Source organism: Manihot esculenta, chromosome 17, assembly GCF_001659605.2.
Source record: "Manihot esculenta cultivar AM560-2 chromosome 17, M.esculenta_v8, whole genome shotgun sequence".
NCBI classification, from domain to species: domain Eukaryota; kingdom Viridiplantae; phylum Streptophyta; class Magnoliopsida; order Malpighiales; family Euphorbiaceae; genus Manihot; species Manihot esculenta.
Window position 1 is genome coordinate 6,553,640 of NC_035177.2, and position 17,360 is coordinate 6,570,999.

At 32.6% G+C, this 17,360-nt stretch overlaps 1 protein-coding gene across 2 annotated transcripts; it reads right to left on the reverse strand.

The window, feature by feature from the left end:
• Positions 1-2,804: 2,804 nt before the first annotated feature.
• Positions 2,805-14,781, reverse strand: LOC110604552. 2 transcript variants are annotated; one of them, XM_021742774.2, is made up of 7 exons: positions 14,544-14,781; positions 13,557-13,689; positions 12,827-12,906; positions 12,643-12,721; positions 12,456-12,565; positions 6,066-6,130; positions 2,805-3,202 (listed from the first exon to the last, which is right to left on the reverse strand). In XM_021742774.2, the coding sequence occupies exons 1-7, from the start codon at positions 14,703-14,705 to the stop codon at positions 3,109-3,111; spliced, it is 723 nt and encodes a 240-aa protein (XP_021598466.1). In that variant the 5' UTR covers positions 14,706-14,781; the 3' UTR covers positions 2,805-3,108. The 2 variants fall into 2 exon arrangements, with proteins under 2 accessions (XP_021598466.1, XP_021598467.1); XM_021742775.2 differs by lacking the exon at positions 6,066-6,130 and having other exon boundaries at positions 14,544-14,740.
• Positions 14,782-17,360: the final 2,579 nt, after the last annotated feature.

Sequence of the window (17,360 nt, forward strand, 5' to 3'; positions counted from 1 at the left end):
AAAATTTAAAATAATTCAGAGAAATTAATCAATAAATTTTTAAAAAATTTGAGAAAATAATTAATAAATTTTTAAAATTATAAAAATTAAATAGTAAAATACTTAATAGTAAAATTAATGAAAAGATTAAGTAGTAGACTTTTTAAAACGTTATGGACGTTTTAATATATTTTTCAAAATCGAAAGATTAACTAATTAATTTTTTCATATTATAAGAACTAAATAATAATTTTTTTAAAATGAAATTATATACATCCATCGACACTATTTTATATTAACAGGATTTTTTACATTTTAGGTTTAAAATTACATTTGTCATATTAAAATCTCTACACCAACACTATAACCAAAAAGGAAACTTTTGATAGCCCTACATGCTTTTTTTCCTTTGTCAAAGATAAGGAAATGTATTAAATAGGAATGGGTTATAAGGTCCAGAATAAGAGCTCCACAAAGCCTATAATCCAATATAAGAATAAAAACTTTGAAAAAAAACCCAAAAAAAGAAAACCCTAGCTATATGTTTTGGACGGGTCAGGTGACTCATCTCAACCAGAACCCAGCAGAAGGTGAAGAGCCATTCTTCATCTTGCCCCACCAACATCCCAACAACTTTTATAAAAGGCTCATGAAAAACCGTTGGGTCCTAGGGCTGTTCACCTCCCACATCAAATACAGTCCTCTAATTTCCTTATTTTCAACATCAACATTTAAGGAATTGCACTCCCAGGCTTAGCCTGATGGTAAGTGCATCCGGTTAAATCTGATAGATTTCAGATTCGAATCCTCCATCCCCATTTCAAAAAAAAAAAAAAAAAAAAAACATTTAAGGAATTATTCATCTCCATTGTGAGAGTAGCTGAAATGAGATTTGTTAATTTAGAGACTCCACAAATTTGGCTGGACAGAATCCCCTCTATCTAAAGCATACATATTCCATGCATGTGTATAGCTTCTTCCAATGCAATTCCAATTTTGTATTTTATTAGTGAAATTTACTAGTTGAAATTTCTTTTTTTTTTTTTGAAATAATCAAAATAAATAAATTTTTTTATCATAAAATAAACACTCCCTTTTTAATTATTGATTAATTTAATTATTAATTAAATTTAAAATATTTTTTATTGATCAATAATAATAAAAAATATATTAAATAAAATAACACCTGCTCATTTTAATTTAATATACATAAAAATCTTTATTTTATTAATAATTTAAAATTTTTTAAATACAATTTGTCATTAATCAATTCATTTTTTTTATTTGGTTATAAATACTTAAAAAATAGTATATTTCTTCATTTAAAAAAAAATTTCATAAATTACAGAAAGGTGTACTCTTATCAAAATCTCTATATAATAAAAATAATGAAATTACATTTTCTTTCAATTGAAGTTATATTTATATTTATTAAATATTTTAATTAATATATTATTCTTATCAATCAAATTTTAATTAATCACATATTATTATAATAATAAATATTAAAATACCAGAAATATTTTAAATGTCAAGCAAAATAATTGATTCTTATATCAATAATAATTTATAGTTGTGTCATAAAATAAGTTTAAATAAAATATTTCTTTAGGGAAAAATAAAAAATGAATTCAAAAAAGAAAAATATGAAAAGTTACTTTACCATTAAACTAAAAATTTAAAATTATTATGTGATCATTTTATATTTCTTAATTATATGATTAAATCACATTTTATTTCTTAATTGTATCTTCTTTTGTTTTATATTCTCAGTTTAACACTATGTAATTAAAGAATAGATAAAAAATATACATAATATAATAAAATACTTATTATTTCTAAGATGAGCACTATTCTGTTCAAATTGAAAAAATCGATCGAATCAAATTAATTTAAAATTTTAATTCGATTTTTTATTCATTTCAATTCGATTTGATTTTTAATTTTAAATTATTTTAATTTTTAATTATTTCGATTCAATTCGATTCTATTTTTATCAGAAAAAATTAAAAAAATCAAATCAAACCGATTAATAATAATAATATAATACAAAGAAATTAGATTATATTAAAGTTAAAATATTTTAATTAAATTTTAAAATACTGTAAAAAATAAAAAAAAATTATTAAAATTTCAAACCGATCAAATCATACTAAATTAGACCAATTCAATTCGATTTAATTTCTGATCAAAATCAGTTTGATTTAATTTTTATAAATATTAAAATTTCAATTCTCAATTTGTTCAATTTGATTCGATTTTATTCACCCCTGATATTTTCATATTATTATTCTCATATTATTATTCTCATGTTAGTATTATTATTATTATTTTCATCTAATTTTTTGATGTTAGAATTCACAATTTTTTACTTCTAATTACCTTTTCCCAGTTACAAGAGTAGGAAGTGAGAGTTAAAGCCTGGATTTCCTAAAGCTCAAAAGTTCAAGTGAAAAATCGAGATTCAAAATGAAGTTGATATCAAAATTGACACAAACTAAAGAATTAGAGATTTAATTCGTAAATCCAGATTCATAACTGAACTAAAAACCATGCTTGTGTTAGAAAGTTCACCTTGGATCGTTCTTTGCCCACAGCTTCTTGACGGAAGGTTCAGAACAAGAGAATAAATTGAAAAGAAATCTTCACAAACTTTTTCATTTTTTCCAAATTTTGAATGGAAAATCACTATATTTTGTTTCACTTCAAAAAGAAAATTGTTGTGAGAATGAACGTTCATTTTAATCAAATATTTGAGAGCTGTGGTGAACATAATTTGATCACAGAAGAGATGGAAAGGAAAAACCTGTACTTGAGAGTTCACATGAAGCAACCAAAGATCATCAAACTATCAGATAAAACGAGTTTACATTGCATAAGCTTTGAAAAATTGGGAATTGAATTGTTACAATTGAAATTGGTATACTGTACAGACTTGGGAACGAAAGCATTGTGATCTTACCGTGAATGATTGCGATTACCTCATGCAGTGATGAAATTATTCAAGAGAGATTGATTTTTGAGTGAAGGTACATATTCACCTGGTATATTTTATAATTTGCCCTTGCACTTGGAGTCAGCAGAAACGTACTGAAACATTTGAATCGTGATAAGTGGTGAGCCAAAAGTTCAAAACTGGCCAGCCCTAATGTCTCTATCTATACGATCTGCGTTAAGGGTCCCAGGAAGCTCCCTGAAGTCTTCATTGAAGATAGAATATGCACTGCATTATTCAAAACATTAGTTAAAGACAACCAAAACATTAGTCTTCATTGAAAATAGAATATGTATATATATATTTTTTTGCTGATGTAATGTTGCAGTGTTTAGGTAGCTGTTTTAGATACATTTCTACCATACCCAACCATGTAAACTTTATTGTAATCTGTGTAATCACCTTATTTTAGCTATATATGGAATGAAATTATATCTCTAACGTAGAGGAGAGAGTTAGAGAAATTTGTTGTGATTGTTCTGTTTTCCTCAGTTCTGTGATTGGTTTTAAATATCAAGTTTTCATACTAAATATCTAATTTTAGCATTTAGATATCTATTCTCTTTTCTAATTTCTAACAGTGATATCAGAGCTTTCATCTTATGGGCTTATGCCTATATTTGTGTTTAAGAGAGATTTTGAGAGTTTTCTTTCACAAAAAAATTTGTGAGTTTGTTAGCAAGATGTCTTCCAGCAAATGGTCCTCCACTTTTTGAAGGTAAAGATTATGAGGTTTGGGCTGTCAAAATGATAACTTATTTAAAAGCTCTTAATTTTTGAGATGTAGTAGAGCAAGGAAGGGAACATGTTCCACCTTTGAGAGCAAAGGCTACCTTGAATGAGATCACGAAGCATGATGAGCTGGTGACTAAAATCCCAAAGCTCTTACTTGTCTTCATTAAGCAATACCCGAAATTATTTTTAGAAGGATAATGGCTTGTGAGACGGTTAAAGAGGCTTGAGAAAAATTAAAAGAAGAAGAATTTGAAGGAAGTCATACAGTTAAAACTGTTAGACTGCTAACTCTTAAAAGAGAATTTGCGTTTTTGAAAATGAAGGAAGAAGAAAGTGTGAAAGACTATTTTTCTAACCTTATGGAGATAGTCAATCAAATTAGACTTCATGGTGAAAATTTTTCAGATCAGGAAGTAGTCGAGAAAATCATGATAAGTGTTCCTAATAAATTTGAGTCCAAGATTTCAGCTATTGAAGAGTCTTGTGACTTAACAACATTTACCGTTGCAGAGTTGATCTCCAAGCTACAAGCTTGGGAGCAAAGAACTTCAATTAGAAGGGAAAAAGTTACTGAAGGAGCCTTCCAAGCTTTCCAAGCCAAGCACAAAAGAAAAAGCTTCATCAAGCAAAAAGGAAAATGAAGCAGAAAATTGAGATGGTTATGCAAGAGTAAAATTTCCGCCTTATGGAACTTGTTGGAAGATAAACCACAGTCAAGATAGATGCTGGAAAAAGGCTCAGTGCAGTTTTGGCAAGAAGCAAGGTCACATTGAAAGATTTTGCAAAGTAAAGAAGAATCAAAACCGGAAGCTGAAGAGTTTTTATTTGTTACATCCCAAGTGTATGAGTCACCAAAGAAATACATTTGGAATGCTGACGGTGGTTGTACAAATCACATGGCAAATGATGCAAGTTTTTTCAGTTCGTTTGATAGATCTGTTAAGTCCAAAATTAGAATGGAAAATGGAGAAATTGTTCAAGCTGAAGGAAAAGGCTCAATTTCACTTTAGACAAAGAAAGGTATGAAGCTCATTTTAGATGTTTTGTTTATTCCAAAACGTGATCAGAATTTTCTTAGTGTTGCCCCAATGATAAAGGAGGGGTATTTTGTGGGATTTAAAAAAGATTTGTGTTCTATTTATGATTCACATGATTGTAAGGTTGTTGAAGCAAGATTGGAAAATAATTGTTTTGTTTTAGATTTAGGAGATATATTTGATGTTGAAGTTGATAAAGGAAAAAAGAAAATTTCAACTCAGAAAATTGTTTCTACTGGTGTTGAAAAAGAGCAATGCAATGTTGCTGTTTTGATGCTAAAGTCTCAAGAGTAGATAGTCGGTGCAATGAAATTAAGGAGGATTTCGACATTGTTAAATCAACTGCAAAGAAAGCAAAAGTTATTTGGTCCAAGAAAAGTCCAACCAAGAAAACTGAAGTTCCTCATGCTTTCAACAGCAAAATTTCTTTTAATTCAATTACAAAAAGTCATGTTAAGCATGGGAGAATCAAACAAACTATTGTAAAGTTTCATCCAATTGAAAAAGCTAAGAAGAATTACTTTTTGATACTAATTCCTGCAGAAACAAATTATCTGAATTCAAGTTTGAAGAGCTTAGAGTATCAAGAAAAAATCTCAAGGAGGAGCGTTAGCTGAAATGAGATTTTTTCTAGATACTTGATTCCTTGATTTAGGGATAAAATTATGTCCTAAAAAAAAAATATATATATATATATATATATATATATATATATTTATATTTTTTTTTTTTTGCTGATGTAATGTTGCAGTGTTTAGGTAGCTGTTTTAGGTACATTTCTACCATACCCAACCATGTCTTATTACTTTACTTGTTGGAGATGATAAACTTTGTTATAATCTGTGTAATCACCTTATTTTGGCTATATATTGAATGATATCATATCTCCCACATAGAGAAGAGGTTAGAGAAATTTGCTGTGATTGTTCTGTTTTTCTCAGTTTTGTGATTGGTTTTATATATCCAGTTTTCATATTAAATATCTAATTTCACTATTTAAATCTCTATTCACTTCTCCAATTTCTAACAAGCCCTTTAAAGTTTCCAATTACAGTTTCAACAACAATAAGAAGAAAAATAAACAGGTAACAGAATTTCAAAACGTAATAAACATGTATATATATATATATATATATTAGGAATACTTAGGAAAAGCAATGAATTAAAAGGAAATGCATCTCCATTTCACAACTTCTGTACTTCTGCCACTTCCCAAGTTCATTCCTCCAAAATTAGTTTTCTTTTCTTTCAATTATTTTTCCTGTTGTTTTGTTGTAATTTATTTAATTATCAGCAACATTATCAAAATTAGTACACACCTGAGATCACCAGCTTGCCGTCGTCCAAGATTAAAGAAAATTACGGAAAATCCTGTGCCGAGTATCTGAAAAATTACATGATCAAAAAATTAAGATAACATATATATATAATCCGACGCTTAAAAAAAAAAAATCAATAAGGATTTCTGATTGTTCTCATTATGATAATAATGCCTAACTGATTCTTCTATTGAAAATAATCTTTTTGATTATGATTTGCTCAGATGAGATCTTATTTATTATTGTTCTATTGAAAACAATCTTATTTTTCATTATTGTTGCCGCAATCATCTACCTCTACATCGCATTATTGTTAAAAGAGTAGCACAAATTACAGAATGTGAGAAAAATCAATAAGGATCAGAGATTTAGTTTTCAATTAGTGATTTGAGAAGAAGAGTGTTATGGATGCTTTCGTGGATAGAGCGTATAGACGTCGTACTAAGCAGGCTGCAAGTGTTGAAACTGGACAGGTTGCTGCTGAAACAGAGTATGATTGATGATTCAAATTTCAAATTTCAAGCAATTTGCATCTGATTGGCAAGACTCTGTTTAAATTTATTTGTTATTATCTGCAAGATTTAGTTTGTTACTTAATCTATTGAGATTGGTTGTTATTTTTCAGTTTTTAAATTTCTAGATAAGTGCTTGAAATTCAAATTCTTCATGTAAATCTAAATGTAGCCTTCACTATATAGGGCATTGATTCATGGAATGAAGCATTGAGAAAAATATTACCAGTAACTTATGAGATTCGAGAACTCTCTCTAACGAGTTCTCATTTATTTTCACAATAAGTTCCTCAAGCAGGAACGTCAACAAAGGAAAATCAGTTTGGCGAGAGGAGGATTTTCCAGTTCATATTCCCGGGCACTTAATAATTTGGTATCAAAGCTTGACGTCATGGGAGAACCAGCCAATTTAGAAGGTTGAACACTTACGTACAAAACACTAAAGCTCGATTCTGTGAATTGGCCCGGCAAATATCTGAGCTTATTCGAATTGTCAATAGAGGAACAATCCAGGATGGCACAAGTAGCAGTCAACAAAATTTCGTTTTCCAACCTAATGAACGAAATGAAGGGCGGATAGTGCCCAGATATGTGAAGCTGGATTTCCCTTCTTTCAATGGGTTTGAAGATCCATTGGGCTGGATTAATCGTTGTGAGCAATTCTTTCTCAACCAGCAAACTGCAGAGGAAGACAAGGTTAGTCTAGCATCCTTTCACATGACAGGAGAGGCCCAATTTTGGTTCTATCGGCTGGAGAAAGAGGAGCCCTGAAAGACATGGGCGCAGTTCAAAGAATTTTGCAATTTGTGTTTTGGGCCCCTTTATGCAACAATTCTTTGGGTGAGTTGATCAACCTCAAACAAACGACAACAATAGAAGAGTACCAGAAAAAAGTTTCAAGCCTTGTTAGCAAGGGCTTCATCGGTACGAAATGACCAGCAGGTTGATTTCTTCACTGCTGGGTTGACTGAGTCAGTACACTTGGAGGTAGAATTACATAATCCCCAAAATTTGGCCACTACAATGAATTTAGCCCGCATCTTTGAGAAGAAACAGCAGCTAGTTGGCCTTGAGAAACAGTTTTCAACAAACAGGGGTAGAAGGGGTAGGCATGGCTTCCAAGGGGTTGACAATTGCAGGATTAAAAACAACATCCAATGTGAGAAGTGCCCCTACTCCATTCATTAAAAGACTCAGTAGGTCGGAGATTGCAGAGCAGCATGCTAACGGGCTATGTTACAATTGTGACGAGCCATATTCATTTAATCACAGATGTAAAAAATTATTTTGGCTGGAGATGGAGGAGTCGGAGCCGATAGATGACCCAGGAGACGACTAACCTGAAATCTCTTTGCATGCGATTTCTAGGGTGCAAAGCTCCCAGACCAAAGCAATTGCAGAAGAAGTGCCCTTGTTAATGTTGGTTGATTTAGGAAGCACTCACAATTTCATTAGTGAAATCTGCAGCAAGAGTGAAAAATGGGGAACGGGTCTCCAGTTTGGATATGTGTACTACTATTTATTGCAGACTTTTATGTCATTCCTTTAAGTGTAGATTTGAGATAAATGGAAGACAGGTGATTTTGCTCTTCATTTAATCAAAGAAGTGCCATCAGTTCTCAAGGAGAAATTGATAGCAGAATTTTCAAAATTATTTCAAGAGCCCATAAGCCTTCCTCCCATACGTTCGTGTGACCATCGTATTTGCCTCTTACTTGGTTCAGGTCCAGTGGTAGTTCGTCCCTATCGTTGTCCTCATCTACAAAAAGATGAGATTGAGAAGCAATGTGAGGCTATGCTGCATCAAGGTATAATTCGACCTAGTCGTTCACCTGTTTTGTTAGTCCAAAAACATGATAATACATGGAGGTTTTGTGTGGACTATCGTGAGTTGAATGCCAAGACAGTAAGGGATAAATTCCCAATCCGATGATCGATGAGTTGTTAGATGAGTTAAATGGTGCCCAATATTTCACGAAATTGGATCTTCGGTCTGGTTATCATCAGATTCCGGCCTTACTAATGCTCCATCAACTTTTCAAGCCTTGATGAATGAAGTATTTCGGCCATATTTATGTGAGTTTGTATTGGTTTTATGATATCCTCATTTACAGTAAGACATGGGTAGAGCATTTGCAGCATTTGCGAATTGTTTTTGAATTATTGAGGTCTCACCATTTGTTTCTCGAGAGAACTAAGTGCTCTTTTGGAGAAAACCAAGTAGCATACTTGGGTCATATTATTAATGGTGCAGGTGTTTCCATAAATGCAAATAAAATCAAGGTAGTACTCGAGTGGCCTGAACCTGTCACAGTAAAGGCTCTACGTGGCTTCCTGGGATTAGTCGGGTACTATCGCAAATTTATACGGAATTATGGTCAAATTGCGGCGCCTTTAACCAGCTTATTAAAAAAACATTCTTTCACCTGGAATGAAGCTGCGAGCCATGCATTTGCTAAATTGAAGAAAGCCTTGTCTGCTACTCCAGTCTTACAGTTACCCAATTTTGATGAGGAATTCATAGTTGAATGCGATGCTTCAGGTGTAGGAATTGGGGCAATGCTTCAGCAACAAGACCATCCAATTGCATTCTTTAGCCCTAAACCAGCGGATAGGCACTCTAAGCTGCCGGCATATGAGCAAGAGTTGATTGGTCTAGCCAAGGCATCTTCTGGAACAAAGACTCATCACTTTCCTGCAGCAACGATGGCTTAGCAAATTAATGGGCTTTAACTTCCGGGTGGAATACAGGTCTGGACATTCTAACAGAGATAAATGATTCTATTCCGGGTGGAATACATGAGATAAATGATTCTATTTGTGCTATTTCACAGCCCCAAGTCCTAGATGATATTTGCAATGAAATCACTAGTTCTGACTATTTACTACAATTACGCAGTCAAGCAGAATCTGGTTCTCTTGGAGCAAGTTGGACTGTGTGAGGATATTATTTTTTATAAGGGACGTATTTATCTATTACCAACTTCTCCTTTAATTTTTTCCATTCTTTCAGGCTTCCATAACAGTACACATGAAGGTATTCACAAAACATTGCATCGTCTTCGAGCAGATTTTTTTCTGGTAGGGAATGAAATCTTCTATTCAAGAATTTATTGCCTCTTGCCCAATTTGTCAACGCAATAAAGCTGATCACTTGCATCCAGCTGGCCTCCTGCAGCCTTTAGACATTCCCCACCATATATGGACAGACATCTCCATGGACCAACTTCATTGATGGCCTGCCTAAATCATTGGGTAAATCAGTTTTATTTGTTCTGGTTTCTCCAAAATGGCTCACTTTACACCTATGGCACATCCTTATACAGCTACAACTGTGGCACGTGTTTTTTGATAGAATATTTCGTTTACATGGCCTGCCTGCATCTATTGTTTGTGATCATAATCTTGTAATTACTAGTCATTTTTGGAAAAAGCTATTCCTTTTATGTGATGCTCGGCTTGCTTTTTCTTCTGCTTATCATCCACAAATGGATGAGCAAACTGAGGTCGTAAATCGCACCATTGAAATGTATCTCAGATGTTTTGTTGGAGATCGCCCAAGGAAATGGGTGGATTGGGTGGGCAGAATATTGTTACAATACTTCTTTTCATTCTTCTCTACGTACCACCCCATTTCAAGTGGTATATGGGCGAAAACCTCCCCGGCTATTATCTTATGTGCCAGGCTCTTCTCGAGTGGATGTTGTGGATAAAGCTTTGATAGATAGGGATGAGGTCTTATGTGATTCGTCTTCGGCTCCAACAAGCTCAGCATAAGCTCAGCATCGTATGAAACAATTTTATGATCAGGGTCATCGCAATGTGTCCTTTGTCCTGGGAGACTTTGTATGGCTTCAATTGCATCCTCATTGGCAGCTTTCTATTTCAGGCAAGCGTTCCAACAAATTGGGGTCTCGTTTTTATGGTCCTTTTAAGATTATAAAGCCAGTTGAGAATGTTGCTTATGAATTAGAGCTACCATTGGATAGCAAAATCCATAATGTGTTTCATGTCTCCTTGCTTCGTAAATTTAATGGTGCTCTCCCTTCTGAAACGCCCTTGATGCCTCCTATCTTGGATGGTCAGGTTCTTCCGACTCCTCACTCAGTCCTTCGCTCTAGATTAAATCGTGGCACTTGGGAAATTCTCGTCCAATGGCAAGGTTTACCTCTTAGTGATGCCACTTGGGAACCAGTCCCCTTTTTCAGGATGCTTATCCAGATTATCAGGTTGAAGACAAGCTTTTTGTCGGTGAGGGTAGTGTTATGGATGCTTTTGTGGGTAGAGCATATAGACGTCGTACTAAGCAGGCTGCAGGTGTTGAAACTGGACAGGCTGCTGAGGAAAGAGAGTATGATTGATGAATTCAAATTTCAAATTTCAAATTTCAAGCAATTGGCATCTTATCGGCAAGACTTAGTTTGTTTAAATTTATTTGTTATTATAAGCAAGATTTAGTTTGTTACTGAATCTGTTGAGATTGGTTGTTATTTTTCAGTTTTTAAATTTCTAGATAAGTGCTTGAAATTCAAATTCTTCATGTAAATCTGAATGTAGCCTTCACTATATAAGGCATTGATTCATGGAATAAAGTATTGAGAAAAATATTACCAGTAACTTAGAGATTCGAGAACTCTCTCTAACAAGTTCTCATTTATTTTCACAATAGGTTCCTCAAGAAAGAACAGGAACGTCAATAAAGGAAAATTAGTTGGGCGAGAGGAGGATTTTTCAGTTCATAGACCCGTGATGTGATCCTATTCCCGGGCACTTAACAAAGAGAGAAGTGAAATGTAGAAACAAGGAGTTTTGGCTTTTGACTGGAGGTGAGTAGGCATCTAGGTGATATAAGCTCATAGATATTGCGTAAGTTAGAGATGAGATGGAATATGAAGAAAGAAAGTCGGTCAAAGATGAGATAGAATGTGAATCAAAATATGAACCTGTGCAGGAGAAAATTATTTTATATATTATTAAAATTTCAAAATCTTATTTTAATTTTCAAAAAAAAAAAGGGAGTTTCTTGATTTTTTTAAAAATTTGAAGGGCTTATTTAAAAATTTTTTACTTCTCAAAAAAAGAAAAAAGAAACAATTGGAGTTATTTGGTTCTGTTTAAAAACTGAAGGGCTCCTTCAAAAGTTTGGGCCATTCAGTTCTTGTTGACAGTGTACAATCCATTTCATTTGAGGAGAAGTTTATCTGAAATAAGAATTTATCAATTAATTTGCTGTCTTGTTTCAGTTTGAGATTCACTTTTTTGAGGTGGTGTTCTGTGTGGTTACTTCAGTACAGGGGTTCTTGGGGTGGTGGACTAACTCGTTAGTCCGACATCTATGGCTTTGATGCGATGTTTCTTGAGGTGGGGCATGGGCAGCAACCTTGGACAAAGGTCGCTGGCTTCCACTTTTTGGTGGATTGGGTGCACCAATTGCATCTGGAAGGGCTTCCAGTTATTGAATTTATTGATCATTGATGGGAGGTGGGTTGTTAATGATTGTTGGGAGGTGGATGTGCATCTCGATCAATAGGGGTAGCAGGTGAGATTGCTTAATAAATTTGCAAGAGCTTTGACCAGAGAATACCCTCTGACTTCCTAATTTTCAATAAGTACTGCCATTTCAACCCAGCACTCCTCCATTCAAATTGCTTGATAACTGGATCCCACACTCCCTGTTTTTTACTCCTAGAGGAAGATTATCCAAGTCAAAACCTCTCTTCTTCTTCTTCTTCTTCTTCTTCTTCTTCCATCTTTCCCCTTTCCATCTCAAATTTTTAAGCAAAATCCACTTACTTTGTTATGTCTTGACAGAAAATACAAAGTCATAGCTGAAAAAATAAAACCTATGTAAAGTGGATAGGACAAAAGAGCAACTTACATATAGTGGTCCCAGATCCCATCTGTGTGCAACAGGTGCCAAAATGAACCATAAAATAATCACAGCCCACATCTTTAGACTTAGAGAGAAAAGCGCCAACAAAAGGATATCTATCATTGGAATAGAAAAGAATAATTGATCATCAGATTGTTGTATTCAAATGTAACAGTATCTCCACTAGATTTACCTGGAAGCTTCAATTTATCATGCAGAAAAAAGTAAAGCCTCCTTTTCCACCGACTTGTCGACTGAGGCAACTGAAACTTCTAGAGACTCAAAAATTGAGAACAACAATCTTCTTCAGAAACAATTTTTATTTTCTAAAAAGCATCTAAAATAAGTTCAAAAGCATTACTAAATTTCAGTTGTACCAGGTCATCATCATCAAAGTCAAAACCATCCCGAAGATGTTTAGCTGGTGGCTTTGGCTTGACAGCAACAATCAGTGAATCTAGAGAGTAACAGAGAATAAATAGATTTCAAAAGATAAACACCAGGCAAATTAAACTTTGTAGAAGCTAAACTAGATATTCTTTAACTGAATATTTATCAGAATGACTAAAATGTTGTGCCAGTATACTATTTATTCTTTGCAATTTAGCACCAAACCATGCCTGTAGAACAAACAAAACAAAACCCTAAATATGGTAACAATAATTTTTCAATTACTTCGATTTCTACAAGCACATAAGACACTTCAATACTCCAGGTCCCTGTTTGTCCAAATCTTCAATGCTTAGAATCTAGAATTAGAAAGCAGCCTAAGATTAAAAATAGACACTTTCTCATAATTTATTTATCTACAATTTGGTTATTCTTGGGAGTCATTTCTTTTATAAGGTCGTATTAAATCCAAGAAAAATATATAGCATCACATAATAGTGAACTTAATATTTCTGCAAAAATTTTAAAATAATTTCCATAATTTTCTCTGGTTTCCACAAATATTAAGAAAAGTTTACAAAATGTCCAACATTTAAAAGTAAATTCTACTAGGAAGCACAAATTCTAGGATATTAGAATTTTATTTACTGCAAACAATTTATATAGGAACATGTTAAAATTCAGCAAAGCAATTAATATGAAAGGCAGGATTCATACCACCATTATTGAGTTGGAGGTGTGCATCATCCTCATGTCTTTTATCATGCAATACATTCCCACAGAAGATAAGCCTCAAATTCTCAATTGGCAGATGCTTATTTTCAGCAATCAATTTTCTCAAGTCACACACCTATTTTCAATTAGCAAAAAAGAAAAAAAGCAATAACAATTCAAAAATTAAAAAAAGAGAAAAAAAAGCATTTTTAATATATTTGTGAACTTACCATAAAAAATACATAGCTGAAATAATAAGATATTTTTTATTAAAATTAAACTTTCTTCCTTCTATATTCTAATGTCATTGGCATTGCAACAGTATATGACCTAAGAAAAATAAGCTCAACTACGAGCTATATAGCAGCTGGATGGTTCATAAATGTAAAACAAAAATTTGTTGGAGGAACCAACGCAATCGAGCCTACACTGTAATTATACTAAAAAAACTCCATCTTGCATAAATCTAACATTTTCACTTCAATTTAATGAATTATTATTTGATAAGCAGTGTTCTAACTGTTGTGCAAGTAAACAAGCCTAAGAATGTCCTGCATCATAGTGTATGAGATCATAAATTGGAGAGTTAGCACGAAACATATTCAAACTGGCCCAACTGCTTAATTTCCATCAAAGTACTTGAGCTGGAGATTCCAAAAAGAACACCATTTGGGACAACACAGATTAAAAACTACAAATGTTTAGCTCCCACATTGTTAATAGCATGTGAATAGATCTTCCAAGAGGGAAAAAGCTGTGCTCAAACCAAAATTAAACTTCAGAAGAAAAAAATTACCCTGAAAACCTAAAGGGTATAATTGAAGTCAACCAAGGAACATGGGCAACCTTGCTAAACAGATTTGATTTTTGAATTAGAAGTACTACAAAAATACGAAGGCAACCCACGAATATACATACATACATACATATAGAGAGGGAGAGGGAGAGAGGGAGAGAGAGGGAGAGAGAGGGAGAGAGAGGGAGGCGTACTTTGATGGGAGAAGGAACAAAAAGCGCAGATGGAGGAGAAGGGCCAATGGTTTTGAGGGTGATCTCTACCAAATTCTTCTTCTCATCACCATTCTCTCCTGCTCTTGAATTATCGATTTTGCAGCTGCTCTGATTTCTTTCTTCCTCTACCGCCTCTGCCATCTCTCTCTATGTTTCTGATTTGATTTCCGTCTTGTGTTTTATTATTCATTAGCTTCGGGTGAATTACCGCGTCACTAAATTTTATTAGTTTATTCTATTTAAAATATTCAATTAAGATGTCTTTTTATTTTTTTAAAATTAAATTATTTAATTCTTTTATCTAAAAAATTTATTATTCACCTTAAATATTTATATTATTTAATTTTTTTAATTCTAATTATATGTATTATTTATTACTTTTAATTAATAATTATATTTAAATTTTAAATAATAAATAATTTTTATTATTTAAATTAATTAAAATTAGTAAATGTATATTTAAATTTTTAAGATATATATCAATAGTAAAAAAGTTAAAATTTTGATATAAATTATTAAAATAAATTTTAATCTTGAAAATATTAAATTATTAGAATTAGATGATAAAGTGATAATATAATGATAATTTATTTTTTAGTTAAAAAAGAATACAATTATCATAATATTAAATTACTGGCTAAGAAGAAGTTTAAATTTATAATATTAAAATTATAAAATAATAAAATCATCATAATTTTAATAATCGTCTTAATTTTAAATATTAGCAATTTTAGTATATATATATATATATATATATAATATTAAGGATAATATAAAAAAATTAATAATTTTGATAATTTACATTTTTATATAATAAAATTTTCTTTTAATTATTTATATTGTCCAGATTATAATACATGAGATAGAATGATATATAAAATGATATAATTATATTTAGAATAAGATATGAAATTCATAAAATAAAAAAGGAAAAATTACTTTTTAATCCCTGAGGTTTAACGTAATTAACACTTCTGTCCCTCTATTTTGGCGACCCAACACTTAAGTCTCTCACTTTATTTTCTGTCCAAATTCATAGTCCTTCCGTCCAAAATAGTCGTTTGGGACACGTGAATTGACATAATTAACCCTCACTAAACCCAAATCCAAATACCTCTTCTTCTTCTTCTTCTTCCTACCCTTTCTGCAACTTCTTCTTCTTCTTTTTCTTCTTCTTCTTCCTACCCTTTTTGCAACTTTTTCTTTTTCTTCTTCTTCTTTCTTCTTCTTCTTCCTACCCTTTCTGCAACTTCTTCTTCTTCTTCTTCTTCTTCTTCTTCTTCTTCTGCAACTGGAGAAAACATGAAAGAGAAAAAAAATAGGAATTTCACATTGAGAGAAGGGTATTTTTGAAAAAAATTATTACCTCTCACTTTTGACTCTTTGACCAAACGGTTTAAATGGACGGAAGGACTACGAATTTGGACGGAAGAGAAAGTGAGGGACTTAAGTGTTGGGTCGCCAAAATAGAGGGACAGAAGTGTTAATTACGTTAAACTTCAGGGACTAAGAAGTAATTTTTCCAATAAAAAATCATATATAAATAAGAATAAATTTCTAATTCGGATGATATTTAACAAAGATATGATTCTATTCCTTTATTAAGCGAGGGATTTTTTTTTGTAGAATTTTTAGTTTTATTGTCAAAGACATGCATTTTAGATTTTGACACCCTAGTTATTCAAAGGTTGAATTTTAAAAGAATTTTTGCAAATAGAAAATTTTAGGAGAATTATACGTACTTTGGACGAGACATTGCTTTAAAGGTTTTAAGTAAATTATTTTTTTGAAAATTGAAGTCAGACATTGCCTATATTTACTCCCGCAAAACGCAAGTGGTAATTTATCGCTATAATAATCTTTAAGTGATAAACTATTTGAGCTAAAGAAAACACCTCATAACGATGAAGACTCGCCTTAGAATAATAAGGACTTGCTTTAAAATGGTGAAGGTTCACTTTAAAGCGATCAAAAAATATTTTATATGGGTAGAAAATTGTCAAAACTTTAACGACTAATCGTCCTAGTGGCAAAAAATCATATAAAGTGGAGAGCTAAAGTACATGATGTGGGTGAAATGTCATCTAATTAGGCACTAAGATACTTAAGGCTGGTAAAATTAATGTTACTTGCGTGGGCGCTAAGGCATTTGAAGTGGAAAAATTTCCATCAAAGTGGGCATTAAGGCACTTGAGGCGAGCAAAATATTGCTCGAGTGGGCACTAAGGCACCTAAATGGCAGAAAACCACTTGAGATAAGCATAAATTCACCTATGTGGGCGCTAAGGCAATTGAGGTGCATGGAAAATCACTTGAATGAGTGTTAAGGCGCCTAAGATGAACGAAATGTCGTATGAGTGGACATTAGCGCCTGAATGGGTACTAAGGTGCCTCAGGTGGGCGGAAAGCTGCTTGAGTGGGCACTAAGGTGCCTGAGATGGCAAAAAGCCACCTGAGTGAGCATTAAGGCACATGAGGTTGGCAAAAAGCCACCTGAGTGGGTGTTAAGGCGGTTGAAGTGGGCAAAATATCGCTTGAGTGGGCAAAACTTTCAATAGAGCGTACTATCACTTTAGAGTTATACCTCTTTTATAGGTAACATAATCTTGAGGCTCATCTCCTATTGCTCCTAAGATTTTTTTGACAATAAATTTATTTCTTGGATGTTGCAAACTATGAACTATTCACTTGTTTGATCACAATCTCCTTCAAATAATGAAAAAAAGTGTTGGGTTTCAATCGAATTGAACGCAGCAAGAAATAGAAAAATAAAATTTTTCTCCAACATGGATCACG

Coding starts and splice junctions, on each gene's coding strand:
- LOC110604552 (XM_021742774.2), bottom strand. CDS start 14,705: ATGGCAGAGGCGGTAGAGGAAGAAAGAAATCAGAGCAGCTGCAAAATC. Junction 12,907..13,556: donor CCTCCAACTCAATAATGGTG/GTATGAATCCTG, acceptor GTTACTCTCTAG/ATTCACTGATTGTTGCTGTC. Junction 12,722..12,826: donor ACTTTGATGATGATGACCTG/GTACAACTGAAA, acceptor TTGAGTCTCTAG/AAGTTTCAGTTGCCTCAGTC.